This window comes from Mastigoproctus giganteus, chromosome 2 (assembly GCF_048544385.1).
Source record: "Mastigoproctus giganteus isolate SK-2022 chromosome 2, ASM4854438v1, whole genome shotgun sequence".
NCBI classification, from domain to species: Eukaryota; Metazoa; Arthropoda; class Arachnida; order Uropygi; family Thelyphonidae; genus Mastigoproctus; species Mastigoproctus giganteus.
In genome coordinates, this window is record NC_143576.1 from 117256652 (window position 1) to 117278235 (window position 21584).

Consider the following 21584-nt stretch of genomic DNA (forward strand, 5'->3'; position numbering starts at 1 on the left):
CAGCTGCGAGGTGATCTGACGGAGGTGTATAAAGCCTTGAATGGTTTGAGCATGCTCAATGCTGATGGGATTCTTCCTCTTGCCCAGATTTTATCGTCTGAGGGGACATAAATTCAAATTGAGGAAAAACAGTTGTAGAATAGATGTGCAAAAATTTATAGTTGATTTCTGTAACGATCATCCATCTGTCATTGTAGAGGTGGACAGCTTAGGGGTGTGTGTGTGTGTGTGTGTGTGTGTGTGTGTGTGTGTGTGTGTGTGTGTGTGTGTGTGTGTGTGTGTGTGTGTGTGTGTGTGTGTGTGTGTGTGTGTGCGTGTGTGCGTGTGAGTGAGTGAGTGAGTGTGTGTGTGTGTGCACGCATGCTTGTGTGTGATTGTATATGCGTGTGTGCACAAGCATATTTTTATATATAGAAGCAGAACAAGTCTGCTTCCTTGCATCACTTGGACCTTCTATGAATAATGCTCATGCTGATAGTATATTTTTACAACAATAAAAAATTTCAATCCTAACTCAGCTCTCAGACAATCTTTTTTAGATAGATTTGTCTGAGAACTGTTCCTCAAAACAATCTACCTAAGGCAGCAATATTAATCAGCCTATGATGTAAATCACCCTAGAACAGCCTTAGTCAAGTCTTGTGATATCTGCCATTTTCTTGAAATTACTCTCTAACCTGTTTACCACATTGCTATGAGCATTTAACTACCATGCAAACTTGTGTGTTTGACTTGTGCACATTCTCCCTATTGCCTCTAAATCAGGGAGCATGGAACTCAAGCAGTGCATGTTAACAATTTAATTTCAAGAGAACATACTTTTGAAACTTTTCTAAAGTTTACACAAATTACAATATATTTATTTTTTGACATATTTCAAATTTTATTAAGTACAGTTAAAATTCACAAGTTTCATAATTTAAGTATAAGCTCGCTGGCTTGCTCGCTCTCTCTCTCTCTGACACACCTGAATACCCACTGACACAGTGCAATTTTTAGTGTTCCTTAATTAATATATGAATTCAATTCATTTAACGGAATTCTTCAATATATTCAGTTTCATTCTTGAATTCAGTTTCAACCCTATTTTCATAAAGTTTCATAATTTTTACAATGGTTTTAATTAAATTTTTGAATTATTTTCCAAAAAAAATTTAGGAACAAACATACTGCAGCTTCCTGGTGCTGTGCCCTATCCTCTAATTTCATTTCTTCCATATCTTCTTCAACTAAACTTGAGCACCGTAACTTTTGCAAGGCTATGTAAATTATAATAAAATATTACAATAAATACTAAAACACTATATCAAAATAAATGAAAACTCAAAGTATTTAAAATTGTTGATAGTTTGATTTTACAACATTTGCATTCTGCCAGCATCTAAGTAGGCATAAATCAATTACTAAGAAAGTAATTATTACTTATGAAAATTATCTTAAATACTAATATCTGAAAAACATTGGTTATATATCATAATGTGTAGTCAGTGGAATGGCAAGAAAATTCAACGAAGAGTTAAACACATGGCTAGAATGACTAAATAATATGTATAATTTATATATGTACGTCAGGGCTGCCTGTGAATAACTGAAAACAATTTTTTCCTGTATGGAGTATTCTTGACAATACATAAGCTATCAGTGTATACTCATTAACATTGTTTATAATGGCCTTAAGAATGAAAACGAAGCAGTGAGCATTACCATAATTTAAAACAGTGGTGTGTATGTGTTTGTTTGTGGGCACATGTGCACATGCCTGCATGTGTTCAACAATGGCATCAATATCATTATTAGCATTAGTAGAACAACAACAACTAATTCCAAATCAATGACTCAGAAGCAATTAATTCTTCTGCCAGGTCTGTCAGGCAATGCAGTAATACTACCAGGTTAATAAAATGTTAAGGATCCTGAGATGGATATCATCATTCTTCTCTTTCTTGGTGATTCCCTTCTACTTATATAAAGGGATTTCGTAGATAACACTCAATACTGAAATATAAATATAGCGTTATAACTGTGTTGGGATACAAGTTTAGGGTTTTAATTTTGTACTGAAATTTAAATTTTATTGAAAATAAATCGAAATCATGACTCAGACCAGAGCAGCAAAGCAAAAGGCTCAAGCTAATGGGAGTGCTGTGGCTCAGGGGAGAACTGAGGGGGGGGCAGTCACCCTCTGAATCACAGCCTTTTAAAATGCACTATTGGATTGATATTTGAGGAACAGTCGGGTACGGGACATGATACTGCCATGGAGGATGTCTTTGTGTGTGCACGATGCAAGGAGTGTAAGGAAATCAGGCGACAACTCAGCGTTGTTATGGGCCTATATGAGAGCTTGAAGGATTAAAAGTGAGGGGGCCGTCAAGCTTTCAGCTGCCCACACCAATGCCAGAGCTTGCACTTGGTCATCACGCAACACAGCGGCAGCCCCCAAGGCAGAATGCGCTGGTCCCAAAGGAACTAGTAGTTGTTGGTGACTCTATTGTCTATTGTCAGGAAAACGGGAAACATGCTTTGTAAAAAGGATAGGTGGAACAGGACCAGGGTATGTCTGCCAGGGGCAAAGGTTGATGACGTTATAGAGCAGATATCATCTGTTAAGGGCACAAAAGGTGATATAGTTGTACACGTTGGCACTAATGATATTAAGAGTAGTAGACCGGCGGAATTACTTAACAAGTACAGGTCACTGTTGAAAAAAAGCCGTGAATTAGGGTTGAATTTGAAAGTGTCTGCAATTCTACCCAGACACGATAGGAGGGAGTATATGATGAGAGCCCTGTCGACCAATTCGGGCCTGGAAAGATTGTGCAAGGCTCAAGGGGTAGAATTTTTTTCAGCCTGGTCTGTAATTGTTAACACGAGAGACTGCTTCTACACGGATGGGATACACTTAAATAGAAAGGGTGCAAGAATGTTTGCTGATGCTATCGAGGCAGTGTTAGGTGGGTCGGAAAACGGCTAGATTGGGGGGGGATACAAGGACTAATAGATTAACAGTAGCCACTGGCAGAGGTGAAAGAGATTCTTGCACTGCTTCTATTGGAATGAGCAGCAGCCTGGAAAATAGGATGCAGGATATTTCAGAGACTGCTGGGAATCATTGGGGTAAAAGTAAACACATGGGTTTGTGTTAGGGTAGCTAAGAAAAAGAACAGGTGCATGTATACTTGCATGTACACCAATGGTAGGAGTTTAGTAAATAAATTTGATGAATTTGAGGCATTGCTCAAAACGTCAAAGGCAGATATTGTTGGGATTTCAGAGACGTGGTGTCACACAGATATAAGGAAGGCAGAACTGGAATTTGGGGAATACAATGTCTACAGAAAGGATAGACAGGATAGGAAGGTAGGAGGGGTTATGCTATTAGTTAAGAAATACATAAAATCCAAGGAAGTGAAGCCAGTAGGCATCAGTGGACAGTGCAGTGTCGAGTCAGTTTGGTTTGACATAAGCAATGGGAGATCAAAATTGAGAGTAGGAGTGTGCTATAGGCCTAACGACTCTGATGAGTATAATAAGAAACTGTACAGGGAAATAGAGTGGGCCAGTAAATCAGAGAGTCTTATAATGGGAGATTTTAATTTCCCAGATAATGACTGGAATTTGGGGGCTGGTCACTCACACACTAGCAAGGCTTTTGTGGATTTATTGGATGATCGTTTTCTACATCAGCATGTTCAGGAGGCAACTAGAGGGAGTAATACTCTTGATTTGATTATCAGTAGCGATTCTTCATGCATTAAGAATTTTCAGATAAATGAACCACTAGGTGGCAGTGATCACAGTGCACTGAAGTGGGATTTACTCAAAGAGGTAACTACCATTAGGGGTAAAGGGAAGGGTTACTGCTTTCATAAAGGTGACCACGATGGACTGAGACAGTATTTAAATTCTATACAGTGGGACCAACTGATGATGTTACCAATAGCAAATTCAAAATGGGAAGCATTCAAAGAACATATCTTGGAAGCTACTAGTCTTTACATACCAACTAAGAAATATTGTTCAAGGTTTAGGCCTAAATGGATGTCAGATGAACTAATGAGACACATGGCAGAGAAGAAAAATGCATGGGATACATACAAATGAACACATGACACAGAAACCTATGAGAGATACAAGTTGATCTGTAACCAAGTTACAAAGGAGGTTAGGCAGGCAAAGGCAGATTACGAGATATCTTTGGCAAGGGATGCAAAGAAAAACAGCAAAGAGTTCTTTACTTATGTAAACTCTAGTTAAGGAAGGGGATGAATCAGATTGGTCCACTTGATATCGATGGGTCAACTGTTGATGATCCTGCTCAGGTAGCTAACAAACTAAATGAATATTTTGCATCGACATTCACACATGAGGAGTTATTCAGCAAGGGGAATGCCAGAGGTTTATTCAACTCTGGCAGTAAGCTAGAGAATCTTGTAATAACTGAGAGTAAAGTGGAGGAGAAATTGTTGAAGATAAACACAAGAAAGGCACCTGAGGTGGATTGGATCTGTCCAGTTATATTAAAGGAGGCAGCAAAGGGAGTAAGCAAACCCTTAGCCATAATTATGAGAGCTTCCTTGGACTCAGGGGAGGTACCCATGGACTGGAGATGTGCAAATTCGATCCCAATTCACAAAGGAGGATCAAAGGCTGACACAAGTAATTATAGACCTGTGAGTTTAACTTCTGTTCCCGGAAAATTAATGGAGGCACCGGTTAAAGAAGGACTGCAGGATCATCTAGGCAAGACTTCAGTTATAGCTCGGACACAGCATGGTTTTATTAAGGGGAAGTCTTGCCTGACCAATTTGATTGGATACTATGATGCAGTCACAAAAGAACTGGATGCAGGGAATAACTTTGATATTATATACTTGGATCTTAGAAAGGCTTTTGATACTGTTGCACATGGAAGACTGCTGCACAAATTGGAGCAGTGTGGCATTGGAGGCAAATTGCTGCTATGGATAAAGGGGTGGTTAAGGGGGAGAAGACAGAGAGTGGTAATCAATGGACACTGCTCATCGTGGACTAATGTTATCAGTGGAGTCGCTCAGGGTTCAGTGTTGGGTCCATTATTGTTTTCTGTATTTATAAATGATATTGATGATGGTATATCAAGCTTAATGTCCAAGTTTGCAGACAATACGAAGGTTGGCAGAGTTGTCAAGGACACTACTGACACTATGCTGCTGCAACAGGATCTGGAAAGGTTGAGCAGATGGGCTGAAAGGTGGCAAATGAAGTTTTACATTGACAAATGTAAAGCACTACATATGAGAAACAGCAACCACAGAGCAACAGATCAACTCTGTGGTACTACACTGACAGTGGTAGAGAATGAAAGGGACCTGGGGGTGGTTGTGCAGGCAGATATGAAGTTCTCTGAGCAGTGCCGACGGGCTGCAAGAGTAGCTCATGGTGTATTGTCAATGATATATAGGAATTTTTCTGGCAGGGATAAGGAGGTGATTATTCCCTTGTATAAGGCAATGGTCAGGCCACACCTAGAGTACTGTATACAGGCCTGGAGGCCTCATTTCAAGAAGGATATAGAGCTGCTGGAACGAGTACAGAGAAGGGCAACAAGATTAGTGAATGGAACAAAGGGGTGCTCTTAAGAAGAAAGGCTCAAATTTTGCAAATTACAGTATCTGGAAACTAGGCACCAGCGAGGTGATCTGATAGAGGTGTATAAAGCCTTGAATGGTTTGAGATGCTCAATGCTGATGGGATTCTGCCTCTTGCTCAGAATAATCACCTGAGAGGGCATAAATTCAAATTGAGGAAAGACAGACGTAGGATAGATGTGCTGAAATTTGCCTTTAGCCAGCGGGTGGTTGGTTGGTGAAACAGACTTCCATTCCTTGTCATGGAAGTTGATAGCTTAAATAAGTTTAAGGCTCAGCTGGACAGGTGTTTCGAACGAACAGAGGGGTGAAGTGGAAGTGGTTATTTTTTATCTATTTATTTTTTTTTTATTTTTTATTTTTTTTTTGGCTGATGCTGCATAAGCTTGCTTTCTTGCACCTATGACTAATAATAATAATAATAAAGAAAGGATGAAAAGGCCAAGCAAGTATAGTACATGAAGTTCACTGGTTTTCAACCTGCGTGTAAATTGTTGTTTCATAAATATTCAAAAAAAAAAAAAAAAAAAAAAATATATATATATATATATATATATATAATAAATATTACTTACCAAAATAATAATAATAATAATAATGAAACATGAAACACAGCCTCCTGAACTGAGGATCCCATTTACAGTATTCTTTAAAGTAAGTCAGCTTAAAAGTGTCATAACAGGAGTTTACTCAATCATCTCCTTATCCCTGCTTGCAAAATTACCATTAACAAGATCCCATGATCTACCCTGGCAGACTGTCTGCACTGCTCAGAAAACTTCATATCTGAATGCACAATTACCAGTCAACTCAATCAACTGTTGTTCTCTATGAGAGGCCTACTTTTTGTGCAATATTTGTGTTGTGTAGGATTAATATGCCCCATAATTGTGTGAACAGTCCAGACAACTTCTGGACGTATGTGGAGAAGTCGCATTAGCATCAAGTAAGCATCCATAAACTTTAGCAATAAAAAAGGCCTACTCCTTGTACTATGGGTGTAAAGTACGTGGCCAAGACAAGAACCAGACTCCACACATATGCTGCACTACTGTTCATCAAAACTCAACATGTCTGTGAATCAAAAGGGATTTTATGACTTTTGCCATGCACATGATATGGAGGGAGCCAACAAATCACATCACAGACTGTTACTTGTGTATGGTATTTCATCATCATTGGTGTATAGTGCCTCATTGTCATCCCCATTGTCTTCATTGTCATCCCTATTAGAAAAGGGATGACCATGAAGAAAAAGTGGACAGTGATGTATCCAAATATACCATCTGAAATTCATCCCATGCCTCATGGTGAAGTACTACCTATTCCTGAACCACCCAATCATTTTCCTGTTCATTCTAATGAACATCAACTTGATATACACAAGTACAGCAGCCATCTATGTCAAGGGATCCACCATTTTGTCCAAATCTTTATCCATCTGAACTACATAAGATCACAGAAAGTGATATTAATGACTTCATTAGGAATCTTCAACTGCCAAAGAATACGGCAGATCATTTGGCCTTCAGGCTATAACAATGGAATCTTCTAGATCATTCTGTGAAAGTGACATTTCATACTCGAAATAAAGACTATAATAACTTCTGTCAAACAGAAGGTGAACTCATTGTTTCTAAGAATGTTGATGGCCTAATGGCAGCCATGAACACGAGGCACATTCTTGAAGAATTGCGACTATTTATAGATGCTTCTAGGATTGCCTTAAAGCTGTGTTATTACATAATGGAAAAATGCTTCCTTCAATACCTCTTGCATACGCCATCCACAAAAAAGAAACATACGCAAACGTGGAGAATAATATCCTCTTAGGTGTATCAGAAGTATGAGTGGCAGATATGTGGTGACACTATCAGAAGTATGAGTGGCAGATATGTGGTGATTTAAAGGTAACTGCCATTTTATTAGGACTACAAAAGGGTTACACTAAGTACTGATGCTTTCTCTGTGAGTTGGATAGTCCTGCCAAGGATATGCACTATGAGAAGAGGAGTTGGCCTCAACAAAAATCATTAACACTTGGAATGAAGAATGTAGCATTTGAACCTCTTGGTAGATCCAAATAAAGTTTTACTTCCATTACTCCACATCAAACTAGTTCTCATGAAAAATTTCATGAAGGCTTTGGAAGTTAATAGTTTTTTTAGGATATTGCATTCACATACTTGCACGAGGATTTCCCAAGACTTAGTACGGAGAAGATGAAGGCAAGCATTATTGGTCCACAAATAAGGCAACTTTTCAAAAAGATGAAAAATTCAAATATATCCTTAGTGATAGCGAGAAATCAGCATGGAAAGCCTTTCAAAATGTTTCGAATGGTTTTCTAGGAAATGTTAAAGCAGGCAACTGCAGGCAGTTTGTGGAAGATCTCATTACTTCTTACGAAAAACTGATGGGCAACATGTCACTGAAGATGTATTTCTTGCACTCACACCTAGATTTCTTCCTGCTAAACTGTGGTGCCATAAGTGACGAACATGGTGAGTGCTTCCACCAAGACATCACAGCGATGGAACAAAGATACAAAAGAAAACAGAGTTCTGCCGTGTTAGCCGATTGTGAAAAGGGATGCTCCCAAAGCTGAATACAAGAGAAAGGCAAAAAGTTCCTGTGTTTGATACAGGTATGTTCATAGCTACATCTTACTGCCATATAAATAAAATATACTTTGTATAAATATGTTGTCATATTTATTGTCATATCATGTATATTATCAATGGTGTTGCCATGTGAGTGCTAGGTTCTGTTCTATTATAATTTTTCCCTGCATAAGGACCACATTATTCAATTCCATTGCATTTGCAAATAAATCAGTGTATCGGTTCATATATGCATGGATTTCTCTAATATTCGAAATTCAGTGTTTTCCTGACACCATTATTGACCATGTGGTCCTCTGTCGAGATGGGGCATAATGATCAGTCTATTTTATTTTTGTCTAATGTTTGAAATGCAGTGATTCCCTGACCATTATTAGCCATGTGGTCCTCTGTGGAGATGGGGCATAATGGTCAGTCTATTATATTTTAATTTATAGTTTTGTTGGTCCAGTAACACTGGACCAACAAAACTATAAAAACTATAAATAGTTAGTTTTTGTCTCAGCTTTTAGTGGTATTTCGCATAATTTGGATCTGATGCTAGTCAGGCGGCATCACTAAATTTTAATTAATTGACATATAAAATATATGATACCAAATAACAAAAATATATTTTAGGATATTATTATTATTATTATTATTATTATTATTACAATAATATCCTAAAATATATTTTTGTTATTTGGTAACATATATTTTGGCTTTTTCTAAAGTATTTTAGGAGTGTTCCTTCTGCAATACCCTTTATCTTGATTCTCCTCCCCCCACCCCATTTTTGTTTTGCTTTGTTATGTATGGTTTATTTTTCACTTTCGATTTACTAGTTTGCTATGCTACTGGCATCTGTTTTATTTATTTTTATCTTAACACACACACACATACACACACCACAGTGTCCTTGAAATTCACATTGGTATTTATTGAGGGAATTATTCACTAAAATACAAAAAAAGTCTAAATTCAGTTTAAAGTAGGGGCTATGGATTTTGATTTAACACACAAGTAGAGGTTTAATTTAATTTATTATATTTCTTTAAATTTGTAGTTATATTACAAATTTAAAGGCCTCCGTAGCCGAGTGGTCAGGAGAGGGAGTGCAGTAGCACACGCTCTTTGAGTAGAACGGGGTTCAAGCCCCTGACTGCTGAATACGGTCGATCTGCCAACCCGCACTGGACCAGCGTGGCAGATTATGGTCCATTTCCCATGAATTGTTGAGGAGGCTTCCATCCTGCAGTGGGTTGATAATGGCTGCACTTTACCTTTTTTTTTTTATTACAAATTTAATGCTTTAGCAATATTATTAAGAAAGGTAAATAATGCAGGAAAGCAAGATTATACAGCATCATCCAAATAAAAAAATAATAATAATAAAAATTAAAAAAATATTCTCCATATCACCTATCCATCTCCTCCAATAGTTTTAGTTCTTCCTTGAATTTATTCAAACTACCCAATCCTATAACAACTGTAAAACTTGATAGTGTAATACATACCACCAGTGGTGAGCTGAGCATATTTTAACAATGGGCTCGCACTTTTGCCAACTTTTTGATGTGAAACATCCTTTTGGAGCGATTTTGGACCGATCAGATTTATTAAATCTGATCGGTCACGGAAGTGACGTCACTTCCGTGACCTATCAGATTTACTCGGTTGGTACCCCCCACAAAGGATGTTTCACATAAAACCAACTACAGCTCATGCTCGACAGACGCGCGACTTTTTTATTATTATTTTTTTTTTTTTTTTACAACTAGGAAAAATATAACGGATACATTTTTTTTTCATGATAAAATTTTAATATTGCGAATAAAAAATAACAAAAATATTTCCCATATTACAAATAACGAATTATCACAAAACATTCTAGAATATAAAAACAAATATTACATAAACAACAAACTGTTCTAGAAAAGGTACACAAAAAAATCACAGAATACATGAAAAAAATATTGCACAAATATTCAAGAAAATTTTCTTTTAAAAATTGCCATATGTAATTTACTTCTTTATTAATATTGATATAACAATCCGGATCAAATTGAAGCAATGGTTTTCCATTTAGATATATGGTCATCATAATCTGCAACGTATTTAATTTTCAACATTATTCATTCATTTACTCATTCATTTATTCATTCATCCATTCATTCACACGATATTATTCGTTACGCTGAAAGCTCGCTCAGTTTAAGCACTGCTAATCGCAATGGTTTCAAAGATATTTCTGGCTTTCTTAATTGTAAAGGGAATTTCACTCGATTTTATAGATAAAGTGTCTTCGACAAAATCTCTAAAATCATTAATTTTTATTTCATATTTTATCAGAAAACAAAAATCTTATTCGGTTTTCACAGACTTGCCACCGAGATGAAAGTCCTTCCACGATTTTTGGTAAAATATGTTTAAAATTTCTTTCAATAGTATGATTATTTTCTTTATTTAATTTAAAATCACCCTATTGCATTAATAACTTACCCTGGATAAAACAATGCATTTAATAACTTGTCACAAGGTAATATTACTGTTCTTACTTTTGATTTTGATTCCTTCAAATTCTTTCCACTTCAACATGCTCTCAATTTTAGCTTCATATTTTCCTTCAGAATTTTTCAAATTAGCAATAGCATTGATAGTTCGAATAATTAATTTATCTGCTTTTGCCATAGTAACTCTGTAAGCTTCTGAAATGCAAGAGGGCTCCTGCAAGATGTCAATCATCAGTGCTAAATGGTTAAGAAATTCTAGATTTAAAAGTCGCTTTAACAATCCCAAATAAAAATAAATTTTCTGTTTATACTCCAGGGTGACCGGAGTTCACAAGGTAGAGAGAATACAAGAAACAGCACCGTATTTAGCAGTCATGGTGCTTGAACCCGGGTCACTCAAGGCATGTATATTTATACACTCACGTGCCTGACCACTGGGCTACGACAGCCTCTGATTCAAAATGTTTGCACAATGCAGGATAATTCCCTTAACTCACAATTAACATTCGCATGCTACAAGCTGTTCTTCGTAGCCCGAACACACGACCAATCTTTGTAGTTTCCACATCAAGTTCTTTAGCAATCATCCCTAATTCGCGCTAGTTTTTTGGAGATTGGTAATAGTTTTTTTTTTTTTTTTTTAATTATTGCCTATATGCCATTATATTTTAGAACATTTTCTATGCAGTGAAAGGCTCAACAAAGTTTCAAAATCTGTCAACATTTCATCTTTGTAAAGTTTATATAATATCTTAGTTTCCTCAATCCCCCCACATACGTTGCTACTGTCACTAGTTCTTTGAATACTGCAAAATATCGCAATCACTCAGATATTCAGCTACTGTGACCATGTAAACATAGACAGGAGAAATTTACTGGAAGGCATGGATCACTCACTTCTCCGAAAAACATACGTCCGTTTGTCGGAGTAAAGGGGAACCACAACACGGGTTGACCAGAGGCTATTATCCATGTTGGGAATCTTCTTAATCCTCTGACTGGCTATGGAAAGCATATTGACTAGCGCGACTTCTCGGAATGTGGCTGCATAAGTTTTACGGCCACCACTAATGTTTTGGAACAGTAATCCCTTTCACCCTTAATTCGCTCTTTCTAATTACATACCTAAAGGCCAGAGGTGAGAACAATGTATACAAAGTTGTCTCTCCTAATCTTTTCGTTACATGGAAATAATTTCATTCTACGGAAGCTACTGTATTTTAAATGTAATTACCAAGGGGAATTTAAAAATATTTGGTATAAAGAAGTTGGTTAAACAGAGGTCTGACAGTAATTAAATCAAAAATGAAGCAATTTTACAATACATAACCGATCGATTTCACCAATAAAATGCTGGGAATGGGGGCCCATTCGCCCCACCGTAGTTTCGGCTCTGGATACTCAATAATTGCGCATTTAGGATTTCATTTGTAAAATAAATGATCGTCTCAATAATGGGCTCGCAAATTTTCAAAAAAAATAACAATGGGCTCTCGTGAGCCCACTATAGCTCACCACTGCATTGAGGAATCTATTAGCTTAGTGTAGTATTGTCAATTAATCAATTTTCATTGTTAATAAATTAAATTATATTTAAACAAAAAACATGCCCCAGACTAGAGCAGAAAAGCAATGGGCACAAAGTAGTGGGAGTGTTGTAGCTTGGAGGAGAAATGAAGGGTAATGCTCCAATATATCACAGCCTTAAAAAATGTACAACTTGTGAAATTTTTACAGACCTTTTGGGAACAGGACATGATCCAGTCAAACTGATGTCTTTGGGTGTGCTAGGTATAGGGGGTGTGGATAAATCAGGCACCCACTCAGTGTACTGATAGGCATTTGTGAGAGTTTGAAGAGTAAAGTAGATACCCTCAAAGGAATTAAAATGGGAGCCCATTAAACTCTCAGCTGCCCAACTCAATGCCAGAGCTCACACTTGTGCATCATACAACACAGCATCAATCTCTCTAAGGCAGAATTTGCTGGTCGGTGACTCTATTATTAGTAAAATGAGAAATATATTGTGCAAAGGGAATAGGGTAGAATAGGACCAGGCTATGTCCATTGGGGGAAAAGCAGATGATGTTATAGATCAGATATCTTTTAAGGGCACAAAAAATGATATTGTTGTACATGTTAGCACTAATAATATTAAGAGTAGGAGATCTGAGGACTTAACAATTACAGGGCATTGTTCAGAAAACGTTGCAAGTTAGGACTGAATTTGACAGTGTCTGCAATTTTGCCCTGACAAGATAGGAAGGAGTACATGATGAGAACCTTGTCAACCAATTGAACCTGGAGAGATTGTGCAAGGCTTGTGGGGTAGAATTTTTCTCAGCATGGTCAGTGCTTGTTAACAGGAGAGACTGTATCAGGGATGGGATACACTTGAATAGAAGGAATGCAAGAATATTTGCTGATGCTACTGAAGCAGTAATAGGTGGGTCAGAAAACTGCTAGCTTGAGGGGGAAAATACACAGACTAACAGACTGAGGCAGAGATGAAAATGATTCTTGCACTGCTACTATCGTACATGCAGCAGCATGGAAAGAAAGGTGTCTGGGACTTTAGGCCCTGCTGTGGTTCATCATGGAACAAATAAATCCATGGACATTAGAGTAATTAAGAGTAAGAATATGTTCATGTATATTTCCCACAAACTAATACTAGGAGCACCATACATAAATTTGATGAATATGATTCATCAAATTTATTTTTTTAATCAGTACATCAAATTTATCGATGTACTGATTAAATCATCAAATGCAAACATTGTAGCAACAGCAGAAAAGTGATGTCAATCAGACATAAGCAATGCTGAATTTGAATATGGGGAGTGCAATGTATAGAGCAAGGACAGAGAGAGAGAACAAGAGAGATGGAGAGAATATGCTCTTAATTAAAGCAGCATATTAAATCTAAGGCAGTGCATCCATTTTACAGGAATGATGAGTGCAATGTTTATTCAGTTTAGTGTGATATCTGGGAAAACAAAATCTAGAGTAGGAGTGTGTTATCGGCCTAATGACTGTGATGAGTATGTTAAACAGCTATACAGAAAAACAAAGTGGTCCAGCAAATCAGAATGTATCATAATAGGGAATTTTAACCTTCCAGATGTTGTCTGGAATGTGTAGGTTGGTCACTCACATATTACCAAGACTTTTGTGGATTTCTTGGATAATGGTTTTCTACAGCAGCAGGCAACAAGAGGAAGCAATACTCTTGATACGGTTATCAGCGGTGATTCAACATGCATTAAGAATCTGCAGGTAAAAGACCAACAGAGTGGCAGTGAACACAGTGTACTAATGTGGGATTTAATTAAAAACATAACTATTGTCAAATGTAAAGGGAAAGGCTTTTGCTTTCGTAGGGGTGACTACAATGGTATCAGGCAGTTTTTAAATTCTGTGCAGTGGGACCAACTGATAATGTTACCAACAGCAAATTCTAAATAGGAAGTCTAGTCTAAAGGGAAGTAATCAAAGAAGCTACTAACCTTTACAAACCAACAAAGGAATACTATTCAAGGTTTAGACCTAAATGGATGCCAGATGATCTACTGAGACATATGGCACAGAAGAAAAGAGCATGGGATACATATAAATTATCAGGTGACACAGAAGCCTATGGTAGATATAAATCAGTCCATAATCAAGTCACAGAGAAGGTTAGGCAAGGTAAAGCAGATGGTGAGAAGTCTCTGACAAAGAATGCAAAGAAGAACAGCAAAGACTCAATGCTTATATTAACAGTAGAAGGGAGTGGTTGAATCACATTATGCAACTTGATGGTTATGGGTTAACTGTTGATGACTGTACTCAGATTGCATACAAATTGAATAGATATTTTGAAACTACATTCATGCCTGAGGACTTCTTTAGGGAAGGGGATGCCAGAAGGTTCTCAAACTCTAATGAGGAGCCAAATCATTTTATAATGTTGTTGTTGTTGTTGCTATTATGGAGGTTTAATGGAACATAAGCTGCTATGGCTATAATGTGCCTTCATTTTGTAATAACAGAAAGAAAAGTGGAAGAGAAATTGTTGAGGATGGACGTAAAAAAGGCACCTGGGCCAGATGGAATCCATCCAATTATATTAAGGAAGGCTGCAAAAGAGATAAACAAACCCTTAGTCATAATAGTGAGAGCATATTTGGATTCAGGGAAGGTCCCTATGAACTGGAGATGGTGAATATATATCCCCTAATCATAAAGGGGGATCAAAAGGTGACGATAGCAATAACAGACTTGTTAGATTAAAATCTGTTGCAAGGAAAATAATGGAATCAACAGCTAAAGAAATAATGCAGGACCATCTAGATGGGCATGGAATTATACTGCAATCACAGCGTGGATTTTTTAGGGGGCAGTCGGGTCTAACCAATCTGATATGTTACTATGATGCAGTGACCAAGGAACTGGATGCAAAAAATAATTTTGACACGATATACTTGGATTTTAGGAAGACTTTTGAAACTACTGCACATAAAAGACTGCAGGATGGTTAATGACAGTGATCAGGACAAGCTACCTACCTCAACTTGACTAGGAAAGTTGGTCATTGGGCTGATAGACTGCAGTTGAAGTTTAACATTGATGCAAGGTACTGCTTATGGGTAGCATTAACCTCAGAGTGACTTATCAACTGTATGGTGCTAAACTCAGGGTAGGAGATGTTTGTTGTTTGTTTGGTGGCTTTATGGCACAAGGGCAACATAGCCATAATGCACCTAACTATGGTAGAGTTCAGTGCTCTGTTTTTGATTTTTTTTTTTTTTTATCTATATGGATTGTGGTTAAAGTTTAGAGTGAGTTATAGATTTGTATCTGTTTAAGGAAAGGAAAGATTTTGTGCACCTGAGGCTATCTGCTAGGAGGTGAGCTATACTCAGAGTGTTCATTGCTAAAAATGAGGCAGAGAGAGTTGTCATTCACTGTTGTAAATGGGCAATCAATGAATATATGCTGGACTGTAAGATGAGTGTTGCAGTTTGTGCACTGTGGTGGGTCAGTGGCTGCAAGCAAATAAAGATGTGTCAAGTGAGTGTAACTGATCTGTAATCGGTCTAATACGACTTCCTCAGGTCAGTTCTCACGTATACTAGAACTCCATGGTTTTAGATCTTTTTTTTTATACCAAGTAGTTTATTATTGCCTTGATTCTGCCAGATGTGTTGCCATCGTTCAAGCCATCATTTCTTTATCATGTACTTGTAGTCAGATGCAAGGTGTAGTGAAGGTTTGGTCTACAGGATCAGTAGCAGTTTTGGTAGCTAGGTCAGCCTGTTCATTTCGAGAAATTCCACCATGACCAGAGATCCAACAAAAGAGAACTTGTTGTTTATTCTGGTTTAATTTAGTCAGAGTATTCCAAATCTGTCTAAGTAGGGAGTTATCATTCTTTGTTGTTATGTTGTTGTTATTTGGTTCTTAGAAGCATTAGCAACTAAGGCCACATTGCTCCGGGATATGCGGTGGTCATTCCCTGACCTTTCTGCATCCTCCATATTTGGTGGTGACGGGCTCGAACCCCGGTCTAATCAAGAAGCGTGTGCTACGCACTGCTGCTCCTTCCCACCTGGCTACAGAGGTGCCTATCATTCTTTATATTGTGTTGTATAGCTTGGATACCATTAATGGAGTTGGTATATATAACACTGTGCAATATGGTTCTTGAGAGTGTGTGGTTTAAGGCTACGTGGATAGCACAGAATTCTGCAGTATAGTTACTACATTCAGTGGGGAGCTTTTTGGATATGGTAATGTTAGGAAACACTGCTACTGCTGCTGCACAAATGTGCTTGTCAGTTTTAGATCCATCTATATAGATCGGTGTGTAGTGGCCATGCTGGGTTCTTAGTGTAGCATGTATTTGTAGTATGTTCTGTTGGGACGTAGTGGTGACTCGAGGCTGTGAATGAAAAGTCACACAGCGGTATATGATACATCCAAGGTGGGATTGTATGAGAGGCAGTAGGCTGTATCGTACTAAGATCAATTTGCCAGTTAGTCTGTAGTGAGCAAAGACATATACCGGTTGGTGGATTTATAGATGAGAAAACTTTATAAAGGTTTTCCCATTTAGGAGAGAAAAGTCCATTCCAAATGGGGCAATTTGGATTCCCTTTGAGTTTTGCTGCATAACTGAATAAAAGCATTTGTCTGCATAGCTGCAAGGGTGTTTAATGCGCTTCAGTGTATAGGCTCTGAACCAGTGATATGCGGTATGCCCCAGTGCAAGACGAACAGCACTGTGGTGTACAGGATCAAGCCAATGTAAGGCGTTTGGTCTAGCAGAGCTATTGACTACAGAATCGTAGTCCAGGTGTGACTGTATTAATGCATGATGTATTAGTGTGTAATAACAGATGTATTAGTGTGTAACGGTCGGCTCCCTATGTTGTGCCAGACAGAACTCTTAAGACGAGCTTTTTAAAATCCGGAGTGATTTTATATGCAGGGTAGGAGAATGAAAAAGTGAAACACGAAATTTTATCAGAAGTGCATACATTCTGCAAGGACAACTCATGGGTTTTTGCCAATGATATACAGAAAATTTGCTAGCATGGATAAGGAGGTGATTATCCCTTTGTATAAAGCTATGGTTAGGCTGCATCTTGAGTATTGTATAAAAGTCTGGAGGCTTTGTGTTAGAAAGGATGTATCATTTCCATGTGTTGAAACAGGTTGAGAGAAGGGCAACCAGACTGGTGAAGGGAACAAAAGGGTGCTCTTACCTAGAAAGGCATAGTTCTATAAACTGCAGAATCTTGAGACTAGGCATCTGCAGGGAGATCTGAATGAGGTGTTTAAAGCCTTGAATGGATTGAGTAAGCTAAATGTTAATGGCATTCTTCCACTTGCTGAGACAACATTTACTCATCAGATGGCATAAATTGAAGTTGAGGAAGGATGGTTGCAGAATAGATAGGCAGAAGTTTGCCTTCAGCCAGCAAGTGGTGGATTGTTGAAACAGGCTTCAATCTGTTGTTGTGAAATTGGATGGGTTGAATAAATTCAGGGAATAACTAGACAAATTCTTAGAGGGCACAGATGGGTGAACTGTGCAGGGTTATTTTTTTATTATTATTATTTTTTTTATTTTGGCTATGTATGCTTACTTTCTTGCATCATTTGTCATTACAACTGCTGCAACCAGAAGGAAGCTTTTTCCAACAGTCAAATACCTGCTGGCTGAAGACAAAATTTCCACAGATATATCCTCAAAAATCCTTCCAAATGATGAATGGTCTAAGCAAGAGGAAGAATAGTATCACTCAATCCATCATCATCAGCGGAGATGGGGGAAACCCTTGGTGCCGTTTGACACTAAACACACAATCCATCATCATCATCGGCCATTTCCCAGAAAATTTCCAGTTCCTTCTGTTTTGTGCAATGACCATCCATTTACTACTAACAAACTCATGAATTTCACCTGTCCATCTCCGTTGTTGTCTTCCAGGTTTTCTTCTAGCTCCTTTTGGGAACCATTCTGTTATTTTCTTAGTCCAACTGTCATCATGTCTTCAAGCTATGTGTCCTGCCCATGAACATTTTAGTTCTTTAGTTTTGATAAGAATGTCCTTTACTTCAATTTGCTGCTTAATCCATGTGTTTCTCTTCTTATCTAAGTCTGACTCCCAATATAATTTGTTCCATTCTTCACTGTGTAGTTCTTAGCTTCTCTTCCATAAGTCATGGTGGGGAGTATACATTGGTTCATTATTTTACATTTCAGACAAACTGGGATATTGCTCCTCAGTATGTGACTACATTTCCTGAATGCTATCCATACAAAATTTATTCTTCTCTTGACTTCCAGCCATTTATCATTATTGCAGCTAATGACTTGTTCCAGATAAATATATTGAAGAAGCAGTCATAAATATATGACTGCTCCTTCAATCATTATATCCTTTTCTGTGGCATACTTGTTAATCATTAGTTTTGTTTTAGCCAGATTCATCTTTAGTCCAAAATCCTCACTAACTCTGCATTGTTGTTTTCGGTGTTTATGAATGATATTGATGATGGGATATCAAGTTTAATGTCCAAGTTTGCAGATGATACAAAGGTTGGCAGGATTGCTAAGGACACCACTGACGCTATGCTGCTGCAACAGGATCTGGAAAGGTTGTACAGATGGGCTGAGAGGTGGCAAATGAAGTTTAACATTGACAAATGTAAAGTACTACATATGGGAAACAGTAACCCCAGAGCAACGTATCAACTCTGCGGTACTACACTGACAGTGGTGAAGAATGAAAAGGACCTGGGGGTAATTGTGCAGGCAGATATGAAGTTCTCTGAGCAGTGCAGATGAGCTGCAAGAGTAGCTCATGGTGTCTTGTCAATGATATACAGGAATTTTTCTAGCAGGGATAAGGAGGTGATTATTCCCTTGTATAAGGCAATGGTTAGGCCACATCTTGAGTACTGTATACAGGTCTGGAGGCCTCATTTCAAGAAGGATGTAGAGCTGCTGGAACGGGTACAGAGAAGGGCAACAAGATTAGTGAATGGAACAAAGGGTTGCTCTTACGAAGAAAGGCTTAAGTTTTGCAAATTACAGAGTCTGGAGACAAGGCACCGGCGAGGTGATCTGATAGAGGTGTATAAGGCTTTGAATGGTTTGAGCATGCTCAATGCCAATGGGATTCTTCATCTTGCTCAGAATAATCAGCTCAGAGGGCATAAATTCAAGTTGAGGAAAGATGGATGTCGGATAGATGTGCGGAAATTTGCCTTTGGTCAGCGGGTGGTTGGTTGGTGGAATCGACTTCCATCACTTGTTGTTGAAGTTGATAGCCTAAACAAATTAAGGCTCAACTGGACAGGTATTTCGAGCGAACGGAGGGGTGAAGTGGGAGTGATGTGTTTTTTTTTTTTTTTTTTTGGCTGACGCTGAATAAGCTTGCTTTCTTGCATCATATGCCTCTACTAATGCTAATGCTAATGCTAATAACTGATTAAGATTTTCCTCTAATTCTTTGGGATCGTACTCCTTTCATGAAGTGTGAGAGAAGAGTGCATAGAGGATGTCCACAGGGTTCGGTTCTGGGGCCGACTCTCTGGAATTGGGTTCTCGATGAGTTCCTACAAATGCAAGCAGTGGAAGGTACGACCAGAATAGCTTATGCTGATGATTTAGTTATCTTGGTGTGTGGAGAGTCCCGCCAGATGCTTGAGGAGTGTGCAGCTGCTTCTCTAAGCCAATTGTTAGATTGGTCTGCTCAGCATAAGCTGGAGGTCTCAGCTGAAAAATCTGTTGCAGTTCTCTTGAGGGGACGCCTCAGTGGAACTTGCCCTCCTTTGTGTCGTTCTGGTGATCTCTCGCTTAGAGTGGTTAAAAAGACTAGGTACCTGGGTGTTGTCCTGGGAGAGCGACTTTCTATGGTAGCACATGCTGCCTATGTCCGAGATAAGGTGAAACGATTATATGCCAAGCTCCAGCGGGTCACGCGCGTTGAATGGGGTATAAAGGGTGGTGCCCTCCACCTACTTTATGATAATATCTTTATCCCGATTCTGACTTACGCTGCTGGGGCTTGGGGAGGGTATATAGAACATTCTCATGTTCGTAGAATCTTGTCTTCGGCACAGAGATTTGCTCTCTTAGGTATAACCAGGGCTTGTAGAACTGTGTCCACGGATGCTCTGTGCGTCCTTGCAGGGAAGATGCCTGCGGAGTTGGTTGTGGCGCAGTTTGCTCTGCGATATGCCCTTAAGCGGGGGATTACCAGAGTGATTTTTTGGCGGCTGGCTGGTTTCCCTGGTATAAGAGCGGAACGGGTGCGAATCAATGATGAGTTGAGTACCACATGGCAATTCCAATGGACAAACTCTGAGAAAGGTCGTCATTTGTATACCTTTATGCCCTCGGTCCATGTTGTGAGTAGGGAATGATGTTCCTGGCTCCGATTTGGGTTTGCAGCTGCTGCTGTCGTTACGGGGCATGGCCTGAGGTCAAGGCTGTTTCGTTTGGGGTTGACCCTTACGGAGTTTTGTGAGTGTGGAGAAACTGAGACTGGCCTTCACATTTTGCTATATTGCCCTCTATATGAGGATTTAAGAGTGAGGATGGACTTTGGGACACTGGCTCTCACAGAAGCAAATTTGATGTATATTTTTGAAAATTATGAATTCTTTTGTTCTTTTTTAAGTTTTGTTAAAATGGCTTATAGTCGCTGCCGGGCGATGCCTGGGTGGTAGTAGTGACCTACCTCCTCGTGGTGGGGACGGTAACTTGTGGTGTGTGGTGTGATTGCCCATCCCCACCACAAGGCTGAATGGTCGATTAGTTTTGATTTATTGATTTTGAGTTGACCAGTTGGTCTTTATATATTGGTTTTTTACAACTAAGGTTTAAGACTGATATACTAAATGAGAATTGGTTGCATATGGATGGAAATCCGGGTGGCAACCGAGATGGAAGCTCACTCAAATGAAAATGAATTCTTTGGGATCGTGGCTTATGACCACAATGTCATCTGCAAACCATAAATGGTTTAGGTACTCTCCATTCACATTGACTCCTTTCTGTGACCAGTGTAATCTTCTGAAAGCTTCCTCAAGGGCAGCAGTAAACAACTTCAGAGATATTGTGTCTCCTTGTGGAATTCCTTTCTCAATTTTAAATTTACTACTGTCTATCTAGTCTAATAAAGGAGGTAGCATTCTCATATATTTTCTTCAAAATCATAATATATGGGGTATCGATGCCTTGTCTTTCCAGTGCCAGAAACACTGCCTTATGCTGTATAGAGTCAAATGCTTTTAAAGAGTCAAATGCCCTTATAAATGGTGTTTTATATTCATTT

At 38.5% G+C, this 21584-nt stretch overlaps 1 protein-coding gene across 4 annotated transcripts in view; it reads right to left on the minus strand.

Annotated features, from left to right (window-relative positions):
• Nucleotides 1-21584, minus strand: part of LOC150089519 (glucose transporter type 1-like) — a 1237972-nt gene that overhangs the window by 301153 nt on the left and 915235 nt on the right. For all 4 annotated transcript variants that reach the window (XM_090368637.1, XM_090368634.1, XM_090368635.1 and 1 more), the window contains one exon: nt 1171-1259. In XM_090368637.1, coding sequence (XP_090224763.1) covers nt 1171-1259 — 89 coding nt within the window. The remainder of the gene's footprint in view (nt 1-1170; nt 1260-21584) is intronic.